Source organism: Dreissena polymorpha, chromosome 10, assembly GCF_020536995.1.
Source record: "Dreissena polymorpha isolate Duluth1 chromosome 10, UMN_Dpol_1.0, whole genome shotgun sequence".
Lineage (NCBI taxonomy): Eukaryota > Metazoa > Mollusca > Bivalvia > Myida > Dreissenidae > Dreissena > Dreissena polymorpha.
Genome location: NC_068364.1, coordinates 67,867,102 through 67,894,864, shown reverse-complemented (window position 1 = coordinate 67,894,864; position 27,763 = coordinate 67,867,102). Strand labels below are relative to the sequence as shown.

Here is a 27,763-nt window from a genome sequence, read left to right as displayed (position 1 = left end):
GAAGTTTTTCATTGACAATAATATATAGAATACATGGTTGGTGCCGGGATGGAGAAAGTTTATCCGGTGAGGCTTAGAAAAAGAAAATAGGGCGAGCTTTTGCTTTACTGCTTCATGCCGTTGACACATTTTATCAAATACAAATGATAAATTGACATAACAATACAATTATTCTTGTGTTAAACCTTTCCTTTTAATAATGTCCTATTGAAAACATGAGAAAAAATAAAAAACAAATCGAGAATGTGATATTTTTCTTGGTAAAAAATGAAAACCAAAATGAAGCAGCAAAACAAAATCCAAATTGTATTTACATTAATGGCAACTTTAATCCATTGCTTATAACAATAAATTTACAACGATATACACATCCATTTTCTGTTCTTCCATCCCTTTGTCGAAATCCATTTTCTGTGTTTCCATTCCTATTATCGAAATGTATTTTAAACCACGCTGTTTTTGATAGCGTTTGTATCGAATGCTAACCACTCTGACCCAAAACCCGATTTACGAAATCTTAATCCTGCCGTAGCGAATTATTTTATTCCTTTCGAAGTAAACAATTATGAATGACAAACAAACAATCCGAATTACGTTTATGATTCGTTTGATTCTTTAAAAATATTTAAAAAAAATACTGTTAAAACAACCATGTCAAAATTGTTGTCCCCAAAATCCTGAGAGACACTAATTATAGATAGTATGTTTCGTCAGAGATATGACGTCACACTAGATACGTCAAAAATTGCGTAATCAAGTAAATGGAAATGATAAATACGGAAAGCTGGTTCGGTAATATATTTTAAAGAAGAAAAAAGGATGATATATAATAAAGCGATAGCATTCATGATGCGTCCGATAAATTTCAAAGGTCGAATAGTAGAACATGTTTATCGTCACAGCGTGCGTAGGAATACACTACTTCCTGTTGACCGGAGATATGAAAATTTATTCGACCCTGCTTTATTTGGTCAATGTTTGCAACAGAGGCAGGATAAAAGTAAATATTACTATGTTCATAAACTGTATTACAATATTCAGCTATATTATATCTAATAGCACTCAAGGCGTATGTAAGATACACTGATACTTGCTTGGTGGTACAATACACTGAATTAGCTATGAAACGACTTTAATGTGGCGTTTTATGTAATTTAGGTATCCAGTACAGTGATGGCAATTTTTCATTAGTAATATTTTCTTTAACATTTAGATTTTTGCATTCGGCAATATGGTCGGCAATTATTTCATTAGGCTGCCTATTGTTATTAAAAATGATGTACCGGTAGTTTGTGAAAGTTCTTGTGAAATCGTTTGAGCATAAAACACTCGTCATATTATTATCCGCCGTATCTGCAGGAACTATGACGAATTTACATTGTAAGTCTTTCAGCGATTTACAGAGACCTTGTTTATTAAATTTAGGTAAATGCGGTAAGGCATAAAGATTTTTATTATAAAAAGATAACTTATTCATTGCCAGAAATAATACCTTGGTTTTCTATTCACTGAGTGTATTAATTTATGCATTTTCTTTCCTGCGCTATATTGCACAATATTCCTGTAAAGACGTTTCGATTTCCTTAACGCAATTATCAAAATCGATTGGAATAGAAAGTATATACTTAGTGCCTCTGCGCAGTAAATTTCTTAGGTATTTATTTTGAATAAAATTTAGATAGCCAGTATTAACATGACCAACTGGACTATATTAATATTTTGAACTAGAACGGTCACATGATTTAGGACACTTTTCTATTACATTATTATCTGTGGAAAAAGCATTATAATTAAACACGTTACTTCTAACAGTTTTACTATATTTGTAGCAAGTAAATGGTGATTCCGTATTGTGGAAATAAGGCAATATCAACCGACGTACAATTTTATCATTGAATATTTTAGGAAGGTCAATTCAATCAATACCTTTGTAACCAAAATCAATTATAATACGACCTTTCGTTTTGCTATGTGAACTTTAAATGAAATGTTTAAGATAATGGTCAGTGTAAGATACAAGCACATTCATACAGTGGGTCAGATTGAAGTAAAATAAGTTTTCAGTTCTTATCGATATGCGCCCAAGTAGAAACAAAAAGAGAGCAAAGTGCACTTAGTAATTTATGTTTATTCCCCATTTTGTAATAAGAACAAGAACATTTAACAATCAGTTATATTAACGTCCGTAGATTCTTTCTATTTTACACGTATCCTTGAAAAACGTGTTAATGTGTTCTTAAAATGTACGATGAATATTAGGGCAGTAAAGATAACGCGAGAAAGCTCACGATTTCGTGCACAAGACTATGAATAGAATTGATCTATATTATCTGATTAAGTTTGACTTTCGTTGAAAATGTATTAACCTAGGTAGTCGTGTTTAGTGGTATATGTGTCATATTTAGATCACCTAATTCCTTCCTATATGAGTATTCATATTGTAGTTGTCGCAGAAGATCCAAACAGGTATTATATCTGAAAATTTGGGCATTTCATTTTTTTTTTAAACGTCCTGGTGTAAAATTTACATCTTAAAGCGTCGAGCGTCGTTTGTCGAAATTGAACATGGTTTAACATTAACAACATCAAATACCCCCGGTAGGGTCGGAATAATACGTCATGATACTATAACAATATGAGTGGCATAATTTCTCAACAAATCTCAGAAATTCGTTGAGACGCTAAGCAACGCATGTTCCAACTTTAAACATTTTTAAACGGTTGCAGCGCTTCATAATCAATATAGATGCCTCGATATTTCACTTATATTGTGTTAATCTTTAAAAGTCTTATCGAAAAGTGAGACAGTGTTACATCGGCTTCAGACCGATTAGTAACACATGACAGTCACAACTGTTCTGGGACCTTTATGTGGAGGGAACGCAGGGGGTGGGCGTGGGGGATCTGATAGGCAAACATCGTTATGGGGCACGCGTTATTGCAAGTGTACTGCACCTGTATATGAATGAATTATATGTGGTGCACATTGTAAATATATTATATGTTTGTATGTTCCATATGATAGATTGACCCATGTTCTGGTGCAGACTGGGGCATATCTGGCATGATGTACTGTCCCTTCCCCACTCGAACCAACAGCAGGTTGTGTCCTAGTATTAAATTATCAATAACATGTTACGTCTTCCTCGTCTGAGACACGATCATTAAAGCTACTAGTGTGATGTCTTATAAGTGGCAAAACATATTTCTGGTGTCACTTATTACCAAACAAATATGAGAAAATGACAATTAAATGTAAACCCTGAAATCAGATAGAATCAGGGCCTGTGTCATTTGTCAAATTGCTTACGGTTTCAAATTATCTCATTTAGATCGCGAACATTCTGATTGGCTACATGCTTTCCTTTTTAAATTGCGACATATACCAAACAATAAAAGGGTCAATTTAAGCATAGTTTATTTGTGTTGTATAACGGAAACCAAGTATTTAACATACACAGTATTCATGTTACTATATGGACATATACAAGATTATTGTGCGTTTAAATATATACATATATTATATATATATTGACTTTTTTCATCGGTATATACATATTATTAAGTGTATGAACATTATTAAATTACCGGTAATTGTTTATATTTTATTAATATGTTGTAAGATTGATTATAAAAGATACCTAAGTAAGTAGATTCCTATATTACCATGTTCTTTGAATATGTGATTGTTGAACACGTTTTAACTTCGAGTGAAATTTTATACAATGATCAAGTGTTGTTTGCATTGATAGGTGGAAGCGCAAACGCTAGGTAGGAAGCTTTCATTTTGCAAACGGCTTAAAATAAAACGTACATTTAAGTAAGTATCCGATATCATCCAACGATCGCATTTAAAACGTATGTTATAAGCTGTAACTCGGTTTTGTACAATTGTCTTTGGAATGTGTTTTTATAAATAATGCTCGAAATGTATTGACATCTTAAACGTTATTTGGCAGGAGTCAATCACAAACTCAAAAGCTGTTATGCCAATAATATAACATTCATAAATTCTTTTAAATGGCCGTGTTCGCTTTCAATACTTTTGCGGTAAATTGGTAAGTATTCTTTAATGAAAGGAATGGGTTACATGAATTTAGAGAGCTTGATTATCGATAGCTGTGTTGAGCTCGTCTGTAGAAAGAAGGAATTCCACATGTTTGGTTGTTAAAGATTGATAATGTTCTACGCGTCGATTGCTTCATCAAACAAGATGAAACATTTTTATACAGGGACCTTACTGCTGAGAGCATTTTGGTTGATAAACCAATATCACCTAAATTACGCCAAAGCAGATTACTGTTTATGGAGTCGAACGCTTTGCTTAAATCTATGAAAGCGCTAAATGTAGATTGTTTATTACTTTTACGTATTTCGATGATATTAGTAAGACTTGACTTATGATCTATAGTACTGCGCTTTTTGCGGAATCCATTTTGCTTTTCAGCAATAAGACCATTGGCATCTGTCCATTTTACAATTCGCTCATTTAAAATTTCACTATACAACTTATACATGGTAGCTGCTTACGTAATACCTCTATATGACATTGGTTCTCTTGGATCCTTACATCCCGATTTAGGTATTGGGTTAATAATGCATTTATACCAAAGTGTTGGCACTTTTCCGGATTTAAAACATACATTACATAAACTATGAAGAACAAAAAGTGATGAGTCATTTTTTAACAATTCTGATGGGATTAAGTCAATACCTGCTGCTTTTCCTCGCTTAGCATCTCTTAAAAAATCATGCTGACTTTTAGCAAGAACAATCTTAACATCATCAGACACTGTACCATCTTCTAAAACAACCTGCATTCTGGTATGATTTCTTACGATCCATCCCGATACCTTTCTTTCCAATACGTTTCCAGGACATTTCTTGATCAATTTCTAAATCTGATAAAAATCATTCTGGACCTTGTACCAGTAAAGACGCTTGCATCGCTGAACTTCTTTATCAAAATCTTTTTCTTGCAGACACATATCCTTGTTTAAAACATATTTGTGAGATCTATTCAAACATTTCAGCCACTCTCGTTCACAGGCATGCATACTTTTAAACAGTTCGGTCAGCTGGTCATTCCACCATGGTTTGCCTGTTTTACATCTTTTAAAAGAAACATTATTTGGGTTTACAGTTCTATTAGGCAACTTATCATACATATCTGATCTAATAATATTTCACCAACAACTATATGCAGTATCGATCTCGGAATGTATTCTCAGATCTTGTTCAAGCATATCAATAAAAGAATTAATTGCTATTATTGTTTCATCATCCGCCAAAAACGATTTGGGCACACTACTAACATTAAATTTGTCAAAACTTGGTGCATAATCTGAATTGCTATTAGCTGTAGAACACGTTCCGACCCCGACACTCATATTCCATGCTATTACAGAGTGGTCTGGGGTCTGGTGACACAACTTGTTAATACCAACACTATTTAGGATATCAGACACATGTACAACTTTAAAATCAATAAAATGTTGCAAGTTGTCATGACTGATTAAGCAATAATCTATTACAGAACCGCCATTGACTGAAATTGAAGTAAAGTCATTGCATATGAAATTTCTACCATTCAACATACACTTTCTATTAGATATTGTATAAGATGATCCCCATAGGCATTAGACTTGTTATCAACTATATTGCGGTGTACAATATCGTCAACACATGCAATAAAATCTTCGTGATTACTACAACGACTATTTACATGTAAGTCTCAACATATAAAGGTTAAACCTTCATGTTGATACTGGTACATATTTTGCAATAATTTATCAAAAAAATACACTCCGGTCCTCACATAATGTATTCTAATGCGAAAATGTGTACATACACAAATGATCTCAGACCATATAACTGTTGTGTGTGTGTGTGATGGTACCTTTACAAATCTCGCATGTCTATAATAATAATGAACGTGATTAAAGTTTACAATATCTTACAAAAGTCAAACCTGCAATAAGTGATATACGCAAGTCGCCAACGATACCTGACAGAACTTATCGACATTCCACATGCGGCACAAAAGTTGCATCGACGATTGAATATCGATGGTCATTGTCGTTATAAATTATCGGCGTATCGTATCTCTAAAACATTTGCATGTTAATTTCATATTTATCACTTCAAAACATCATATGTGATGCCATCATATTCAAAATGCTAAATATTTATCAAAAGAAAAAAAAAATATGTATGCCTGACCATCATTCATGAATTGATATGCCTCTGCAGGAAGTACGAACATTATCAGAAATTAAATGTGACACATTATTGCAATAATGCTCGTGTGTGTGTTTTCGGGTATGAACATCACCAACACGACAATCCACCATTACGAAAAATATATCCGCCGAACGAAATACTTTACCAGACGAAACGATAAATGAATGTAAATATGTCGTTCGATTAACAACGGCATGCGCAATTTGCCACATTGACGTGAAACGCATCAACTGAGTGAATGCAGATTATTACGTGGGAACGTCATTATAAAATCGTCAATTAACCCATATGATGAAACATACAACAAAGTCATGGATGATTCAAGTCCAATTTAATATCCGTTCCAATGCCTTTACATTTAGTTCATTCACAAATTCATCCGTAATTAAGTTCGATAAACACAGTCTCATTCCGTAAATGACTACATGACTCGACGCCACCTCTGTCCATCCACGTCCAATTCTCCTAAATAACAATCCTAAAGTATCCATTTAAATATATGCTCAGAGTTTGCGTTTTGTAACCAAGCATGCACATATATATCGATAAACACAACTCTGTATTCAAGTTTTTGGTTGGTTAATATAACTCCGCCTTTGCACGTGCTCATTGTTGGTTGGCTGATACTATTTTTGCTCAATAAACCACATAGTAGAAATTGTCCTAGATTACATGATACTATGTTTTTGTGTTGATAAGCGATAATTATATAGGTATGGACATTACATTCTGATAATTAATAATTTAGGTGTATAATATGTATTCTAATTATTTTGGTATCTGTTAGGTATAACAGCCTTAAAGAAAATGTTCGTTTGACGTACAAGTTATATTGTTAGTCTGTAATACGATTCATATTCACCTTAGCTATTTGTTTTTGCACTCCGGTAACTTATTATTCCAGCATCTGTTACAAGTCACTTCGTTGGTCTAGAACATGATATCATATGCTCCTTCATAATTGCATTTTCTAACGTATTTGTGGTCACATTGTTGGTAATAAATAAATACATAAATAAATATATATATATATATATATATATATATATATATATATATATATATATATATATATATATATATATCCGTTACAACATGATTTTATATGATTTTCGTGACATGTGTTTTTTACATGTATAGACTATACTGCGCTTGTCTAGATATTCAGAACGCACACTGAACTTTCCACTGTCCGCGGGTCAGCTACATTTGCTACGAGTATATTTTAAAGAGTCGCAATAAATAAAAAACGAAGTCAAAAGTACATATCATTCAAAATTGGGTTCTATCAACCGACCGTCATTGTTATTTTGCCTTTCCAATTTTGCAATGGAAAGCCTACGTTTGTTAAGGTCAGTCGAGACTTTGCTTACCTTATTTTGTAATCACCAAACCAGATGACACAGTACCCACGGCTATTTCGAAATTCCGATAACGTTTGTGGCTATAAATTGCGTGATATTCTAAAACTTTTTGAAACAACGTCAATACGAAAATGAAAATCTGTAAGTCACGTTTATATATATTCATTTTTTTATTTATTATTTTATTATTTATTATTTATTTTCGTTCCTATTTATTTATTTGCACTTGGTCAAGAGTGTCCGTTTTAACTTTCATATTATTGACTATAATAAATAATGATCATAGTTAACAAATATGAATTACAGTTCTAATTGAAAGAGCTACGATACGAACCGATTTATAAAACTTTTCACCATTTACAGGTTACTTAATTACTGCGGGAATACTGTGTGCAATGCGCGTATCAGGTAAGTACAATAGTTTAATGAGTGGAAAAGTTTGAAGCATATACATGTTGATATGTTGATATATTCGCGTTATGAAGATATATATATATTTATTTACATATATAATAATGGTAGAACATCCCATAAAGATTTTAAACATTGATTGTGTTATGATTATATATATACGTATTTTTGCTTACATTATATATATTTAAGTTTTAAAGAACATTTTACAAATGAACATGTTTAAAAAATAATAGCGAGAGTAAATGGAAATTATTTTATGTTATGTTATGATAAATAATATATCATAAGTATGCACCATTCATATAAAAACTTGTATTTTCATGCTAGGTGCATTACTGCACATGACTGACAAATGACAACACTTCTGCCAATATATTTTACTTTAAATAATATTGTTCCGCACATGAGTTTAATAATATCTGATAGAGAAGTAATGTCTTTATAACATTGCAAAACGCGGACATCATTTGACTTTAAAATACTCCTACGCTTATAAAATGCGTTTGAATATACGCGTCCGTGAACTATATTAAGGAAATAAACGTTTGGACATTATTGGCTCGCCATTTAGAACTAAATATTGGTTTGGAAAGTCGGTAACACCTACATTATTATTCTTACACATTCATTATTAGAAATATAAACACATATTATGCCGCTTTGAATTAGTCTTCTAACCAATCTGTAAATTGCAGATGGAGGGTCGCTTTTTGCCTTCCCTAAAACTTCAGGCAATATCCGACAACCACGCCGAACAATGTCACTTTAAAGTTGAAACTCTTCCATCAAGGCGAATACTTTTTAACGTACGCGGGACACAAGCATAAACGAAAGTACTCCAAACGCAAATCTATATATATAAACATTTAAACGTTGGTACTTACATGACTACAAACACTTCTTACATGCATTTCAGAATGTCTTGAATGCTTCAACTGTCAAAATATTGCGGACCCAGATGCATGCACAAAAACAATTCAATGTTTAGATAGTGAGGTTTGTTTCAATTTCTTAACAGGTACGGTAAGCAACTGATACATGATTTTTATTGAAAAGTTGTACAACGGCTTTTGTTAATGTCATTGTTTAAAAACTCTGAATTACGTACCATAATTCACGTCTTTTCTCCCAAAATATGTAGTATTTGAAACAAAACCGGTTTGCATTCTTTACAAATGCTTCCTCTTCAATACTTATCTCTGCGAGATCGTGTGTCGCGCTGCATTTGGAGATATAAAATTAAAAAATAAAAACAAAATGTCTTGATATCATGCTTCCTCTTGTGTAGCAAAACTATCAATAATGAACGGCGATGTTAGGAAATTAACCTTCTTACTATTCTTCATGTTAATAGTCCTGCTATTTGCAAATGCTCCACTCTGGTGACGATGTACTGTACAACATGGGCTGTCAGAACAATCAGGTAATAACTTTAATAATAACCCACTCGTTTGTTTCAATCGCGTTTCCGTTCCGGTTTTCCTTTCTTAAACATTTAGCAACATATAGTTTTATCTCTTTGAATAGTCATGTTTTTTAATAATAACCGCTGCATTTTGACTGTATGATCTTATCGGTCGCGATTGAATTCATCTGCGTGTAAAATCTCCTTAATTAGTTTAACATATGTGACATGTTATTTTATCATATTTTAAAGAATTGTTACGTTATAGGATAGACTAGCCTTATTGAAAAAGATATTATGTTGTTACACTTGTACCTCCCAAAATTAAATAGAAAGTGGATGTTAGCTAAAAGGGTTCGTTTGCATGACTAACCAAATCATAATGCTGATAGCATGATCAAAGATATAATATCCTTTAACATATTGTAATCTAAAATTATAATCTAAGATTAAAGTCTTCATCTTGACCTCAACGTTCGACCTTAACCTTTATTAGCTATATAGTTCTTGTCGATGGCAAAGAAATCAAATTTAAGTAGATATGTGTGTCCTGTTTTTCAAAATCATTCCATTCGAAGTCGAACGATAGAGCCGAAAAGTCATGTTTGGGCAATTATGTCACTTAAATCTCAACGTTTAACCGTAAAAATGAGCGCATTTGCGATGGTTTTACCTGGAACACCCTTATACAAAGGACAAAGTCGTAATTTATTAATAAAACGGTCATATATTGACAATAAAGAAAGACGCTAGGTTTTTATAATGCGACAAACTTTCTAAAATTGGTGAATATTTTCGCACAAAAACGGTTGAATTATTCATTGAATAAACTTTTACTTACGCTATATTGGATAATTAACCTCAAGATTTGACATTGACCTTAAAGAAAGCAACATTGTTATTGTGCGTGACATCGCGTCTTCTACAGTCGAATATGCTTGCAAAGTTATTCATAAATCCTTAATAAACTGATGACGTTATAGTCCCATAATTTGCGGAAAAAACGGTCAGGCCAACAGACAGACTGATGCACTCTAAACATAGATTTTACCTGTGTAAAAAAAGACAAACGTCGTTGTAATTATCCCCACGCTTTTCGGAGAAAAAGTGGAGATATTGTAGTTATCTCCGTCCTCCGTCCGTCCGTCCTGGCCACTATCTCCTCCTACACTATAAGCACTAGAACCTTGAAACTTACACACATGGTAGCTATGAGCAAATGTGCGACCCTGCACTATTTGGAATTTTGATCATACCCCTGGGTTAAAAGTTATGGGGGTCGGGTTGGGGCCTGGTCAGAGATTTTCACTCATTTGTATGCCCCGGTATGGTGCATTGGCCATATCTTTTGCTATATTGAAGATAGCAACTTGATATTTGGCATGCATGTGTATCTCATGGAGCTGCACATTTTGAGTTGTGAAAGGTCAAGGTCAAAGTCATCCTTCAAGGTCAAAGGTAAAACAACACATGCAAGGGAAGTAAAAAGCTTTAAAGGGAGGTAATTTATGAACCTGCCAAATAATTTTTTTTAATTAATGAAAGCGGCGCAGGTGGGGGCATTTTGTTGCTGACACATACATCTCTTGTTTTATGTTATTTTACATTAACTTCTTCATTTCTACACCGATTTACTTCCAATTGATACTGAACATCCCTTATGACAATACGGTTAATCTCAAGTATGCATGGCCCCATTACCAACCCAGGGGTGCCCCCTGGGTCAAACATGCGGCGTGGGGATACGCGTCGGCCTCTGCCGCGCCATTTCTAGTTAATATTGCGATGGCATGATCTTAAGAAACTTTGAGAAGACCAACAAGATGGCTTACTTGACGTGTCGACCCGATAATAATATGCCATACAATTTGATTGTCATGGTGTAACTATACACCGAAAATGAAACAAGTAGGTGGATAACATTTGGATATATAACGAGACTTCTGAGACGTGTAATACGTCCAATTGCAAGCGCATTAAAATGTTAAGACACGTTCTGAAAATGAATATTATCTACTGAAGACGTTGATGGAAAATTGAAATAAAAATAAATTCTTGATGAAAAGCAACAAGGTTCAAAATGTATAGCATGCATCACCCAATCATCTCCCCAAACCTTATATGAACCTTTTACATTTGCAGTTATGCAGTTCTTCCGTTGATCCCATCGGTATCATCGGTCGCTCCATCCAGTCCCGACAGCAGTACTCTTGTCATGAATGCTGCAGCAATTACCGTTGCAATGATCAGCTATGTAAACACAGAAAACGTATGCATACTATAGACACATATATATTATACTGTAAATGGTATTACCGATCGTATGCAAGAAATGATTTTTAAAATATGCCGCCATCAGAATAAAAAGCCCATATTTTAACATATTTGAATCATATTCAAACATTCAAATATTAATTCAAATGTTTATCGTTAGTTAAAGAAATATTTACCCATGTTGTATCAATCTACATACAATTATTAGCAAAAATACTGATTGAACATCTTTTTAGAAACATCATGCATTGACGACGCAACACTGGACTGTGCCCGTCTGAACTCCATCATCAACGTTTGTGCTGATGTTCATCACGCCAAAACCATTTGTCCAAAGTTTTGCGGACTCTGTCAGCTCGGTAAAAATAGTTTATGCCAAAAAACATTAAGCAGAAACATTTGTTTGATAAAAAGGATCTACACAGTGTTATGTATATATGTAATCAGTAATAACTTAATTATAAAGATATATATTCCACATTACTTTGAACTGTTGAAATATATGTTTATATTTTTTTAAAATGAAATAATCTTATACAAAAATATCATTTCAGTTGATGGCAACTGGGGAGACTGGGGGAGTGGTCTTCGTGCAGCGTTTCGTGTAGTAACGGAACGAAAACACGCACACGTACCTGCTCGAACCCGCCTCCTTCCAACAGTGGACTCAACTGCACCGGGCCTAATGTTGAGTCAAAAATATGTGCGAACCAACTATGTCCGGGTATGGATATACTGAAGTATTGCTTAAATTCAGATTTTCATAATAAATTACATCATGTTTACATTTCAATGTTGGTTAATCATTTGACGATAGGTTTTTTACGATCGATTACGATGGGTATCTTATGTAAAAACGATTAAAATCATTTTTTTAATTGACACATAAACTGAAAACTCATTTAAACTAAGGCATCTAGTGGTAATTTTCGTTATTTTCCAAGTACACGGAAATTGGTCAGATTGGTCCATGTGGTCAAGTTGCTCAGCTACTTGTGGTGTGGGAGTACGAAAAAAGACAAGAACGTGCACGAATCCTACACCAGACCGGTCTGGGAACAATTGTGTCGGTGAACCGAGCGAATATACAGTGTGTCCAAATGAACCCTGCAACGTCATTGGTAAGTTTCCTTTTTCAATTTAAATTATAATGCAAATTTAGTGGGAAATATGTAACAATCCACTAGTTTAATCAAGTAGAAATCACAAAAGTCATATGTTTTATTTAGATGGTGGCTGGTCGAGCTGGGGTGTGTGGCAGAGATGTTCTGTCACATGTGGAGTGGGTCTAAAGTTTCGACACCGGACCTGCACCAGCCCCAGTCCTTCCGGCTACGGCAAAACTTGTGAGGGCGACTATACATATTCTGCTGTGTGTGTCAACACGCCATGTGAGTAAATATAAGCAATCAAATTTATACACAAGAAAAACATAATATTTTTAATTTTGACTCGTAGTTCATTGAGAAGCATTAATCAGCACAACTTGCATTATGGCATTATCGCAATACGCCAAGATGCCATGCTTAACATAAATTGAATGACTGAAGAATTAAATAAAGAAGGGATAGATCGTCAGGTAATTATTAAATTGGTATACAGTAATAAAGTGATACAAATAGTAACTTGTGTCAAGAATGCTGGATATTAGTTAGTTTCTCGAAGTTTTGATCACGATGGGTTCACATTTGAAGAAATCATTCTTCCGAATTTAGTTAATTGTTTTTACGTAGTATAAACAACATTCATTTATTTAAATGCCGCGTTAATCATATAACTGTACTAAGAGGTATGTGTACAAGTTATTGATGAATTGATGAAAGGGAGCTGGTCGTTATGCAATAAACTGTTACGTCATTATGCAGATTTTGAATAAACGAAACATATTGATAGACATCTTTTTGAATTCCTCGAAGTCACGTTCATGTACAACAAACGTTAAAAAACGACCAAAAATAGAATCTACCATTTTACAAACTCAATCAACCGTGAATGGCATTAATCTAATTTGCACAAATGTAATTATTTAACGAAAACAATTACACCTCATAAATATTGTATTAATGTTTAAACTCTGTCATTTAGCTGTGGAAAGAGGGCTCACTCGCCAAACTTAGACGTTTACAGAACAATCGTCTGAACGAAATAAATGAGCTCGAAAAATATGTATGTAAATGTGTTGTGATATAAATATATATATATACTTAAAATTATTTACAGAAGATCGTCCACAAAATCATGCACATGCCCGATAAAGTTAAATGCAGTTTAAGCCTTAAACATGTCGTTTTTATGTATACCAATTAAGTAAAAGTATATTATGCTATATAAAATATATATAGTATTTAAGTCATGTATATTTTTTATCATTTTTAAATGCCAACCGATCCCATCTCTCACACCAAATCTCACGATGTGATAACAGCTCTTCCATTTTCGCAAGTCGACAACAAAAGACGGATTTATCCAACATAATTCAACAGGATATGTTTCAGGAAAACATTGCTTTTAAAATGAAAATCAGTGCACAACTATTAATTCAATGGAGTTATCATAGGTTTATACAACGTTTCAAGACGTAACCTGTCAACGCCTATTTTAAGAGAAGCTTATTGTTATCCAGACATGGAGTCTGATATCAAGAAATTGTTTGTTTAATATCACGTAATGATTTTCTGATATAAATAAATTAATTGTTGAAATCTAAACATATAGATATTATTTATTGACATCAGGAATTCGATTTTTTATATTAGAAAATCGAACTATTGATATTAAAAATAAATTTTTGATATCAAAAATTCATTTCCTGTCACAGATAAATGTCTACAAATCAGAAAAAAACGACACCTTATTCGAAAAGAGCTCTCGTTAATTTGAAAAAAGGCTTTCATAATTAATCATTCAAACCGTTAACAAACAAAGCAATACAGTCGTCAATATTTGTTTTGTCATCTAGGAAAAATGATTTTTTTTTTACACATTTTGTGCAAAACTATTCAGTTATATGTAGAAGACAACCCGCTAACAAATCTTGAAATCGGAAATACATTCGAAATCTTAAATCTTGGATATTAGTTTCTGTCATTAAACCACTGAGTCTCGACAATATGAATTTTACCTCTTATAGTTAGTGAAATTTAATCATAGACTGAACATTTTCATCTTGTCTACAATCAACAATTTAAAACAGAAAGCGATAGGTGGAAGTTGAACATGTAAGTGTAGTTGTTTTGTACACACACGAGTGTTTTCATTATATATTTTGGAACACTGTAGCAACGTTCAATACATGTCTTACTTGACATTGTATGTCGTAAGATTCTGAATTGAAGTATTCGCAGTGGTTATCTCCCATGTCTGAACGGCAGCCATTGTACTCACTTGAAGATCTGGAAAGATTGTTATTGTAAATTGTTCTTTTTATAAAAACCCGTATTTAATTCTGCATTATTAAACTTTATATAGATGACATGGAGTAAACAGTGTGCACTATTATGAAAATATTCATACTTTGAAAAACAAAAGAAACAAATAAAATGAAATATACTATCATCACGTGGTGTGTACTAGCTGAAAGGAGATTAAAGATCTATGCTCGGAATCAGCCTAACCTCTGCTTCAATTTCGATTCTTATGTTTGCAAACAACTCAAAACGTCGTAAAACCTCCTGACTTAAATGCCGCTATATGTCGATTGATCGTTGGTTAATGTCCCTCTTCTTAAGCGACTCTTTCATGATAATAGATGCAGGCATTTATTAAAATAATATTGTTACCTAGACAATTACGAAAACTTCCGAAGAATGATTGACAAGCAAACACAAATTCATAATTAACAGTGTAATCAACGGAATACATTTTAAAAAGTAATGTCACGCTGTACTCAAAATCTAAAATGTGCATTGAATTACTGACATTTAGTTTTAATCCTTAAAACTGACGTTATGGCACGCGATGGGGTAGGCGCTTCGCATTTGAGCATTGTTGAAGTTGTCTGTGTGTCCAATTTAAAACTTTTCAATGGCATTCATTTCTTCTTTTGTTCTGGCCAATAACAGTTTAAAATTCTGCCTCAGACACAAAAAGAATAAAATTCGATTAACTTGCAAATTAATACATGAATAGCGTCATATAATTTTGACACCATGTGTGTGAGGGGGGGTTAACATTGACTCTGGCTTTAATGGTTTAATATTCAATAGCATTGATTACGTCTTTCGCAAAATACATAGGTCTTAAATTAAAATCATAGTACAATGAAACCCCTCTAAACCGGACACACCGGGACCGAGTGGAAATTCCGGTTAAGAGAGGATTGAACACTTACATACATTTCAGTGTCCTTGCGAAGTTTGCAAGCTTGATAAGAAGCTGAAGAGCTTCTTAATAGGTCATGTAACCACCAGGAAGTGGGGGAGATTTTTCTTTAGGTTCGGCGTCGTCGGTCTGGAATGTAGTGATGGTGTTTGTCTTGTAGCTTTCCACAAGATTATCGTCCCAATTTTCATCATTGTCCTCGGTCGGAATAACGGTTTCGATCTCATCGAATTCTGCCATTATGCCATCTGCAATGCCAGCTCACGTACCAAGACAGCCAAAGACACTTCTTCATCTTCATCATCAACATGATTTCCACTCCCATCGTTACCATCATCGCCATCATACTGGTTTGAAACCTTAAACCAAACTCCCTCAAAACGCTTCAAAATTGTCTCTGGCTTTACTGCTTTCCACGCACCTATAATCCACTTGGTGGCGTCCAGTAGCGAGTTTTCCTTTGTCATTTCTTTTACACTACTGGCAGTCTCTAACTTACTGATCAGCGATGTCAGGAGTCGCCGTCGGTAGAGTGCATTAAAAGCACGGATGATGCCTTGATCGAGCGACTGCAGGGGGCTGCTGGTGTTCGCAGATAAACTTTCCTTTGGCATGAGAGAGCTGGTGGTCTTCTTCTTTTCCATGTGAGGTAGCGGTGTCTAACATCAGCAGTATGTCAAGACCCTTACACCGCATGTTCACATATACGCCCGTAATCCAGTCATTGAACACCTTGTTGTTCATTTAGGCCTGTTTTGTTGTGCGTGTACTGAACACCTAGCGCACTCACTGTTCTATTCTTGAAGAAACGCGGCTTGACTATTTTCCCTGTGGAGTGGCGTCAATTGTTCGCCTATGGCTGAGCACGCTAGCATAACAGTCACACCCTCTTTACATGTAGATGTCTTGTTAACACTGGTCGATGAACCCTTTGCAGAGAGTGTCTTGTCTGGCAACGCAGGGTAGTAAAGTCAAGTCCCATCAATATTGAATACGTTTTCATACGAACACGTTCCGATAAAGTCACTAATTCTGTCCTTTAAAGTGTTCTTATCAAGTAAGTCCACAGTGGCACTCTCTCCGCACACTTTGCTTCAATAACTCTGCAAATTACCATGTTATATGACACTTAATGGCAATTGTAATAAACAACACAAAATTAAATAGCATTGAGGTTATTACAATTTAGCACGGCTTCCTTCATCAGAAATAAATCACACTCAAGAACCCTATTTTCGTTATCAGCAATTATAATCAGTATTATTACCTCTATTGGTCGATATGTACATCACAGGACAAGTATCTTTAAATTCTTTTGCGATTTTTACAGTTTGCGAATCGTTCGACCACCTTTATTAATTTCATGCGTCATTAATCCGCTATTCACAATTTTTTTACATTAGGTCTGAGGTGCAATACACCGGTCCTGAGCGGTTTAGAGAGGTACACTTACGTTTAGAATAACCACATTTTGATCGAAAGAATAACCGGTATTCGGAATTGATTGGATTGCGGTATTGAAGAGATATTTCGAGCATGGTTTTATAGGAAAAAATGGAACGGGACAATTTGTCCGGTTAATAGATGATTCCGGTAAAGAGAGGATCCGGTTTAGAGGGTTTAGAGGGTAGTGCGATTAAGCACTGATGTTGCGACAAAAAGAGGCAGTACGTTTTGTTGCGACATTTAGCATTACAGCTGCTACAATAAGCACCAGGAGGTTTTGCGATATTATAACATCCTGACACACATCCTAAGAAAGTGCTGATCATCCATAATTGTCCGATGTATTTGCGTCTCAACAGCTAAATATTTGTTGCAAGCATCAAATGTTTCAATGTCATATTCGATCTTTAATTCTTTAGGTACATCATATTAGATCATACACGGTGAGAAAACGTACATCTGCGCAATACACCGTTATGTTACGCAATTTATCGTAATTGACACCATATAAAATATACACATTTTTATTTGGTCAATTATTAAAAAAATCGATTTAGCGTTAATGTTATTCTGTTTCATTTTTTATTGTTTGAAAAAGAATAATGTATTTTATCTACATCCATTAATTAATATCTAGCAACAAGTTTTCAATTGAATTAATTTTTGTACATGGCTGGTGCAAATGTTTTATGCTAAAAAATCATAGACATTTATATTTTTTATATAAATAATACAATACAAAATATTAATCATGGCACGTGTATTCCATCTTTCATTATGGCCCATGTGAAAGGTTTTGTCCCTCGGTCATTTGTTAATTTAGCTATTATGGACAGTTATCTCACCGGCGCCGTGAATCCACTTCTAATTTGTTTATTAAGTAGCATTAGATATATAAAAAAATATTATTTTCTTTTTTAATTCATTTTTATTTCATTGAGAAATCAAAAATGCATATTCACATTGTGGTTAAGTGGTCACATGTTATTTATTTATTTTAATAATAGATATGTTTAACATGGAATACTATATTGATATAATATTACAGGTCATGCAGTAGCCTTCAACGCCTACGGGAAGAACGTTTTGTCAAATCGTGTCAATGCGTTTTCAACTGTGCTCTTTAATGAAGGGAATGCGTACAATGCCAGCACTGGACACTTCACAGCTCCCGTGGACGGGATATACCACTTTACGGCCAACATGTGCGTTATTGCCAACCAAGCCATTGGTTTTAACATACAAAAAGGCAGTGCAACCATGAGCGGAATGGTATATCTAAAACAAACATATAATTACAATAGTGACAATCCGTCGTGCACTTCTGCATCCTGCTATGTGAAGCTGACCGTGAATGAGCACGTGTGGGTCCTCATGGCTTGTCATTACACATCAGAAATATTTAATCATGATCCTTATAATTCATTTACTGGAATGTTGATCCAAGAACTTTAATACATTCGTGAACTCTTTGTTCCAATATGCGATTAGTAATGTAACTTAATCTAAATTAAATTGTTGAAAAGTATTTAACACAAACAATGGAATCAGATACAAAAACAATAATTTCACTCATTGATACAAATCTGTGCGTATAACTAATTTTGAATCACTTATCGGGTACATTCAAGTCGACTTAAATTCCGCAGCTTTAAAAATAACTAAACTATGAATGTGTTAACAAACTATTGAACATATTATAAAGGGGGTTTATTTAATACCTTTTATACTCGCAATGTTCATTACGCATGATGATTCACATAATTTGAATCCTATTCGTTGACCTGATTGTACATACTTCCAGATAAACACGGTGTTTTAATTTTGGTGACAGTTGATTTTAATCTTTCGCTGACAGACCTTCACTTCGATAATTTAACAAGAATACTAAGCAATATAATAGTCCTGGCCAGTATTTTTATTTTCAACAAATACTAACAAACATGAATATAGGCCGTATTATACATAGACATTTAACTCTACTGGCACTTACATGTATTCATCCGTTTGCAAATATTGGTTTGCAAAAGTTATTAAATGTTGGTAATCGTTTGTTATTATGATTAGAGCGTTATTAGATTCTTAGCGCTTCTTCTTAACATACATTAATAAGAACTTCCGTTAAAGTAGTTTTCCATTTAAATAATTAAATTAAAAATGCTTATTTACGATTATGAATTCAGACCTTTGCCTTGTTAAGTAAATATTATCTTTGCAAAAAATAAATACATCAACACATGTCAGAAGCGATGATTTTGCGGAAAGATTATCTCCGTCTACAATCATTACTACTTTATTACAGAAATTACTAAAAGTAGAGGACTGAAGTAAAATTTGACTGTAAGTTCCATTTCATTTGAGACCGTTATGTTTATTTTTAAGTTTTCCAATGACCTTCTCAAGACGAAATGAAATAGGACACTACTCTTGACCTATGAAATAGGACACTACTCTTAACCTCTGATAGACAGTACGCTATTTGAATAGATACGAACATTCTCACCAGGGAATAGAAACAACAAAAACTGTTGACATACTTTTATTCATCGAGTAACACTTCAGTAGTATCATTTTTGCGGATTTCTTATTACCTGAAACCACCCTTCAAAGAGCTCGTAAACCAAGCATAACGTAATGTGAACAAATCGGTAGTGATATAGTAGCTGCTCGGATTCATAATTATAGTATATCATTAGTATTCTGAAGTGCAGTAATAGACCAGTAATAGATCATTTATAACATTATTTTGTCGTTGTTAATGAATCCATATATGTAATACAAGCTTATATATATATATATATATATATATATATATATATATATATATATATATATATATATATATATATATATATATATATATACACCTATATTTAGTAACTAGAACAATGCTCTACTTTGCCATATCATATTACATTTAATGCGTTACATTGCATGCATTGCAGCTTGATTTGAAAAATCACAATTTTATTATTAGAACTATTATTTTTATTATAGTTCGCAGTTGGCTAAAGTCGAGTTTATATTATTTAATCGGATTAAACGTAATTCCTGTTACCATCAGCTACAAATATAAGATAAAGGAAGATAATCAATTAGAACATTTAAGTACGAAATATTGGTTAAATTTAGATAAGCTAACATCTCACAGTCTTCTTAAGCCGGACTAATGATCGCTCAACTGAATACAATTCCATTTTGGGTCATGGAAAGTGAAATGACTCCCCGTGTAGTTAGTGTATAGCCACACATATTGTCCGGCCTTTAAGTCGGTGAAATTAGTGCGTGAGCTGATTAAGACGTTATCGAATGTTTGAGACTTCATCTTTGAATGTAAGAACGTCGTTGCAGACCATGGTCTTGTGAAACACGAAAAACAAGTGCTCCTGCCGCCAGCGACGCTACTTCCGCTTGATTGACAAACGAAGAAAGATAGAATATACTGGGATAAAGTTAAATGATGCTACCTTCGAGACATTCAAAACCTGAACCAAACAAATTGAATCGTTCATTTTCTGCGCCTGTTTGCATCCTAAGCTAACATGATTACAATTTATACCAAGGGTGATTTAATAATCTTTTTTTGTAAAATGTACACATTATTAAAATTAGTACATTCATGCTTTAAGTTGTTTAATTTGAGGCCGCAACAAAATATTGATACACTTTGATATAATAAATTCCTTGTCCGTTTATGTTTATGCCATGTGCATATCAATTGTTCTCGTTTGCAACAAGCGTAAAACAATGCTCATTTTAGTTGACACCGTTTTCTTCAAATAATTATTTAGTTTAAAGGCTGAAAAACGTATGAGACACATTACGTTTAAATCAAATGATGTGCACATAACGTTTGAACGAATGGTAGCCCACATAACTTTTAAATCAATTAATGCACATATGACGTTTAAATCATTCGATGCACACAAACTCGTTTATGATAATTCATGTACACATAGCGTTTTAATCGATGGATGCACCCATGTCGCGTAAATAATTGAATCAAATGATGTGCACATAACGTTTGAACGAATGGTAGCCCACATAAATTTTAAATCAATTAATGCACATATGACGTTTAAATCATCGATGCACACATACTCGTTTATGATTATACATGTACACATAGCGTTTCAAGCAATGGATGCACACATAACGTTTTAAAACTTTGCATCAATAAATGCACACATACTTTGCAAATACATGGAGTTACGCCTTACGTTTAAACCAATGGATTCACCCGTAACGTTTCAATTAGTAGATGCTCAAATAATATTTAAATCAAAGGATGCACAAATACCGCTATAACCAATTGAGGCTAAGCGATGCCGGTTTGACATATAGGTGGGGCATTCTAATATTACCATCGCATGTGTATTCCGGAAGGTGTCTTGTTAATGCGGATGATAAATTAAAATAGTATTAAGCCACGAAAACATGTCAAAATATAAGTCTGAAAAAGTGGAAGTTAAATCATAACATATAACATTGACCATCGAGATTTCCATGCAAACTTTTTTGTCAGTTTATTTTTGCTGTTATAGGTTCCGGGTTCAAATCCAAGGTAAGGCAGCTTTCGATGTACATGAAAACAAAAACCTGTGTTTAACATGCTTTTGGGAAAAGCAACATATTGTTTTATGCTAGTATTTATATAAGTAACCTGGTTTGATCCACAGTTGGTTATGGTAAGACACATTCGAGGGTTCCGCAGGTCCTTCACAGTTGGACCTGTAAGGGTATACCGGACATGCGCTAATTTTGGTAAATAAGCTTTTTGGATTTACTTGTCATCAGAGGACCTTTTATTTTCCCTAGTGGTGCAGCCAGTAGAGATACAATTTATTATATATGGCCTTGTGCGTCTTTACTTCTGACCGTGTGTTATGAGACACCAATCTATAATACAAATGAAATTAATTCCGTCGCACAAATGACTAAACCACGCGCAATAACCGTGTGGCTACATTCATCAAGTTCAAGATCGTATATTAATGTCGCAAATGTAATAGCATGTGTAGTGTAACCCGTCATCCGAACTACTAAAATAATACCAGAAAAAGTTTACTGATACAACTCGACTGGTACAACCCGAACAGAAACTAACAGTCAGGTACAATTATTACTATACAACCGTCAATAGCTCTTATCGGAAAGGCATTTACATCTAGATTCTGATAAAGTGTATTTTATCGTATAACGGTACTCATGAGTTCGATATCAACAGGGTCTTTTTTACAGGTTGTGTTGTTTGAAATTATTTTGATTTTAGTAAACATATTGTTCTTTATTCACATGCTATTTATTGTATACGCCTTGTATTGTTCATTTTTAACTTAAAACAGTTAACAATTAACAGACGGACGTAACTTTGTCACAGGAGATGTTTCTTGGCAAATATGTTCATGTACTTTTCCAGTGACACATAAATCCAAAAATGATCATGAACAATTGTTTTAAACAGTTCTATAAATCATTTTGACAAATACGTTTTCCCCAAGTTATTAAAGCGAAAAGTCCGATTACATATTAATGATTTTAAAATGGCTATAAAAGAGCTAACTACACTGAAGTTGTGCGCCTTTGCGAAATACTGGGCAGCATTCGCAGTTAACAATCAAATGTTCAAAGTAAGTTTTCTAAATTTGATTTATTGTTTTAGTATATAAACCCATCACATACAAATGCAAATGAGTGTGAGAAACTTGCTCAACAAACACGGGCAGCAAACCACCATAAACTATTATATGCATTATATTAAACTTATATAAACAAAGGTTTTATATAAGCAAAGCCGGTCAGCGTCAAAACATATATATATGTGCCAAACATGCATACCTATCTCTGCTACTCCTTTGTGAGAATTAACTGACAAGTTTCAATTACGCGCAAGAATATGCTATTTACATGTCAGTAAAGTTATATTCAAGCTGTGAACAACCTGTTGATGGAAAGAGTGCTAAGACGCATAAACGTGTCGATATGGTAATAACGAAAATCACAATGTAATATAACACAATTATGATTAACCGATAAGCATTTTTCATAAGCCTAGCACATGAAATATTCGTAACGTTACATATATAACTAGCGGGCATTCCTTACTGTATATTCGAAGTGTTAAGTATTCGCCAGCTAGAACTTTTTCCATTGAACAAAAGTCAGTAGATAGATAGATTTATTTCGGCATTGGAAGCATATACACAGTTCACAACATAACATAGAATAAAATAATAAGCAATTATTAAAAACTATATCATGTACAATAAACTATGACATGCTCACCAAACCAAGGATAACACAAAAAAGAGCAAGCCCTTATTTCCATTGTGGTCCTTATTATTGGTGGCATGACAAACAGAGGCAGACCTTAAACATAACTATGTTGACCTGAAAAATAACTATGTTCATAGTAAAATAATTATTTAATGCAATAAAAAATATATATCACCGTTCAAAAGAGATCAAACTAATTATCACAGTAGTGCTCAGAAAATATGACAGGAGCTGGAAACTAAGATCAATTGATAATGTTATCAATTATTGCAACACATAGATCTTTGACAGTTGTAATTTGATGATATGAGGTATCATGAATTATCTAAATTAAATATATTGCTAAAATGTATGTTATGAAGTATGAACTTATAATTATTAAAAAATAGAAACCTAAGCCGAAGTTAATATCTGCTTATTAAAAGTGAAAAGATACACGTATATAATAATATACAATGTGCAATTCAGTTAACCTACGGGCAGAATAAATTTTAGGATACTTCCGGTCCGATTGTATTCTTAATCCAAGCCCTTTACATTTGAAGTTAAAATCCCACGTAGACGTAAGATGCAAAACATGCGGTCCGTCCTTAAACTTTTAAAAACCTAACTTCGATTTTGTCCCAGTAAAATATCATTTATATGAATAAACATGTGTAAGACATGACTTAAATGTTCGTGTTGCGTGTCATATATAGATCACGTGATACCACCATTGGAATACTCATGTCACAGAAGATCCGAAACGGGATCCGTTCTGAAATTTAGGGCAACTCATGTCATGTTTTCATGTTTGTAGCTAAACGTTATCTTGTAAAATCTTAAAGCACCTTGCGTGATTTATCAAAACTGATTACTGTTTAAAATTAACGACCACGAACACCTCGAGGAGGGCTGCAAAAAAACGTCAGAATAGGATGCTATGACAGTGTCCTACTATCTCTGAGTTTTGACAAACCCCTTAAATTTAAGTAGATATTTGTGTCCTGTTATTTCAAAATCATTCCATTCGAAGTCGAATGATAAAAGCAAAAAGTCATTTTTGGAGAATTATGTCATTTTTATCTCAACTTTTACCTTGATAATAACAGCATCCGCGATGTTTTTACGCGGAACACCCAAATAAAAGGACAAAGTCGTAATTTATTAATAAAAAATATTTTATCTCAAAGTCATATATTTACATTAAAGATAGACGCGTGGTTTTTATAATGCGATAAACCGTCTCATATTGATGAACATGTTCGCACAAAAACTGTTGAATTATTCAATACATTATGTAATACTTCTGCTATATTTGGTAATTAACCTCAAGATTTGGCATTGACCGATTTGACATTGACCTTAAAGAAAGCAACATTGTTATTTTGCGTGACATTGCGTTTTCTAAAGTCGAACATGTTTGCATAGTTATTATTAAATCCTTGATAAACTTGGGACGTTATAGTCCCATAATTTGCGGAACAAACGGTCAGGCCAACAGAAAGACTGATGCACTCTAAACAGATATTTTACCTATATGTGCAAGTAAGGATAAATGTCGTTGTAATTAATATTGCGATGGCATGATCTTAAGAAACTTCAAGAAGACCAACAAGATGGCTTACTTGACTTGTCGACCGGATAATAATATTCCATACAATTTGATTGTCATGGTGTAACTATACACCGAAAATGAAACAAGTAGGTGGATAACATTTGGATATATAACGAGACTTCTGAGACGTGTAATACTTCCAATTGCAAGCGCATTAAAATGTTAAGACACGTTCTGAAAATGAATATTATCTACTGAAGACGTTGATGGAAAATTGAAATAAAAATAAATTCTTGATGAAAAGCAACAAGGTTCAAAATGTATAGCATGCATCACCCAATCAATACCCCAAACCTTATATGAACCTTTTACATTTGCAGTTATGCAGTTCTTCCGTTGATCCCATCGGTATCATCGGTCGCTCTATCCAGTCCCTACAGCAGTATTCTTGTCATGAATGCTGCAGCAATAACCGGTGCAATGATCAGCTATGTAAACACAGAAAACGTATGCATACTATAGACACATATATAATATACTGTAAATGTTATTACCGATCGTATGCAAGAAATGATTTTTAAAATACGCCGCCATCAGAATAAAAAGCCCATATTTTAACATATTTTAATCATATTCAAACATTCAAATATTAATTCAAATGTTTATCGTTAGTTAAAGAAATATTTACCCATGTTGTATCAATCTACATACAATTATTAGCAAAAATACTGATTGAACATCTTTTTTAGCAACATCATGCATTGACGACGCAACACTGGACTGTGCCCGTCTGAACTCCATCATCAACGTTTGTGCTGATGTTCATCACGCCAAAACCATTTGTCCAAAGTTTTGCGGACTCTGTCAGCTCGGTAAAAATAGTTTATGCCAAAAAACATTAAGCAGAAACATTTGTTTGATAAAAAGGATCTACACAGTGTTATGTATATATGTAATCAGTTAAAACTTTATTATAAAGATATATATTCCACATTACTTTGAACTGTTGAAATATATTTTTATATTTTTTTAAAATGAAATAATCTTATACTAAAATATCATTTCAGTTGATGGCAACTGGGGAGACTGGGGGGAGTGGTCTTTCGTGTAGTAACGGAACGAAAACACGCACACGTACCTGCTCGAACCCGCCCCCTTCCAACAGTGGACTCAACTGCACCGGGCCTAATGTTGAATCAAAAATATGTGCGAACCAACTATGTCCGGGTATGGATATACTGAAGTATTGCTTAAATTCAGATATTCATAATAAATTACATCATGTTAACATTTCAATGTTGGTTAACCATTTGACGATAGGTTTTTTACGATCTATTACGATAGGTATCTTATATAAAAACGATTAAAATCATTTTTTTAATCGACACATAAACTGAAAACACTTTTAAACTAAGGCATCTAGTGGTGATTTTTGTTATTTTCCAAGTACACGGAAATTGGTCAGATTGGTCCATGTGGTAAAGTTGCTCAGCTACTTGTGGTGTGGGAGTACGAAAAAAAAAACAAGAACGTGCACGAATCCTACACCAGACCGGTCTGGGAACAATTGTGTCGGTGAACCGAGCGAATATACAGTGTGTCCAATTGAACCCTGCAACGTCATTGGTAAGTTTCCTTTTTCAATTTTAATTATAATTCAAATTTGGTGAGAAATATGTAACAATCCACTAGTTTAATCAAGTAGAAATCACAAAAGTCATATGTTTTATTTAGATGGTGGCTGGTCGAGCTGGGGTGTGTGGCAGAGATGTTCTGTCCCATGTGGAGTGGGTCTAAAGTTTCGACACCGGACCTGCACCAGCCCCAGTCCTTCCGGCTGGGGCAAAAATTGTGAGGGCGACTATACAGATTCTGCTGTGTGTGTCAACACGCCATGTGAGTAAATATAAGCAATCAAATTTATACACAAGAAAAACATAATATTTTTAATTTTGACTCGTAGTTCATTGAGAAGCATTAATCAGCACAACTTGCATTATGGCATTATCGCAATACGCCAAGATGCCATGCTTAACATAAATTGAATGACTGAATAATTAAATAAAGAAGGGATAGATCGTCAGGTAATTAATAAATTGGTATAAAGTAATAAAGTGATACAAATAGTAACTTGTGTCAAGAATGCTGGATATAAGTTAGTTTCTCGAAGTTTTGATCACGATGGTTTCACATTTGGAGAAATCATTCTTCCGAATTTAGTAATTGTTTTTACGTAGTATAAACAACATTCATTTATTTAAATGCCGCGTTAATCATATTACTGTACTAAGAGGAATGTGTACAAGTTATTGATGAATTGATGAAAGGGAGCTGGTCGTTATGCAATATACTGTTACGTCATTATGCAGATTTTGAATAAACGAAACATATTGATAGACATCTTTTTGAATTCCTCGAAGTCACGTTCATGTACAACAAACGTTAAAAAACGACCAAAAATAGAATCTACCATTTTACAAACTC

The 27,763-nt window shown here is 33.7% G+C and overlaps 1 protein-coding gene across 10 annotated transcripts; it reads left to right on the top strand.

The window, feature by feature from the left end:
- Positions 1 to 7,731: 7,731 nt before the first annotated feature.
- On the top strand, positions 7,732 to 27,164 carry LOC127847694 (uncharacterized). Of its 10 annotated transcripts, XM_052379763.1 has the most exons (10): positions 7,888 to 8,015; positions 8,938 to 9,017; positions 9,376 to 9,444; positions 11,569 to 11,695; positions 11,937 to 12,059; positions 12,255 to 12,424; positions 12,645 to 12,821; positions 12,930 to 13,091; positions 17,424 to 17,463; positions 18,515 to 20,193. In XM_052379763.1, the coding sequence occupies exons 1-8, from the start codon at positions 8,003 to 8,005 to the stop codon at positions 12,990 to 12,992; spliced, it is 822 nt and encodes a 273-aa protein (XP_052235723.1). In that variant the 5' UTR covers positions 7,888 to 8,002; the 3' UTR covers positions 12,993 to 13,091; positions 17,424 to 17,463; positions 18,515 to 20,193. The 10 variants fall into 10 exon arrangements, 7 of the variants coding, with proteins under 7 accessions (XP_052235727.1, XP_052235724.1, XP_052235723.1 ...); XM_052379767.1 differs by lacking the exons at positions 7,888 to 8,015; positions 17,424 to 17,463 and adding an exon at positions 7,732 to 7,748 and having other exon boundaries at positions 8,938 to 9,039; XM_052379762.1 differs by lacking the exon at positions 17,424 to 17,463 and having other exon boundaries at positions 7,900 to 8,015.
- The last annotated feature ends 599 nt before the right edge of the window (positions 27,165 to 27,763 follow it).

Coding starts and splice junctions, on each gene's coding strand:
- LOC127847694 (XM_052379763.1), top strand. Junction 9,018..9,375: donor TTCAATGTTTAGATAGTGAG/GTTTGTTTCAAT, acceptor TCATGTTAATAG/TCCTGCTATTTGCAAATGCT. Junction 9,445..11,568: donor TGGGCTGTCAGAACAATCAG/GTAATAACTTTA, acceptor TTACATTTGCAG/TTATGCAGTTCTTCCGTTGA.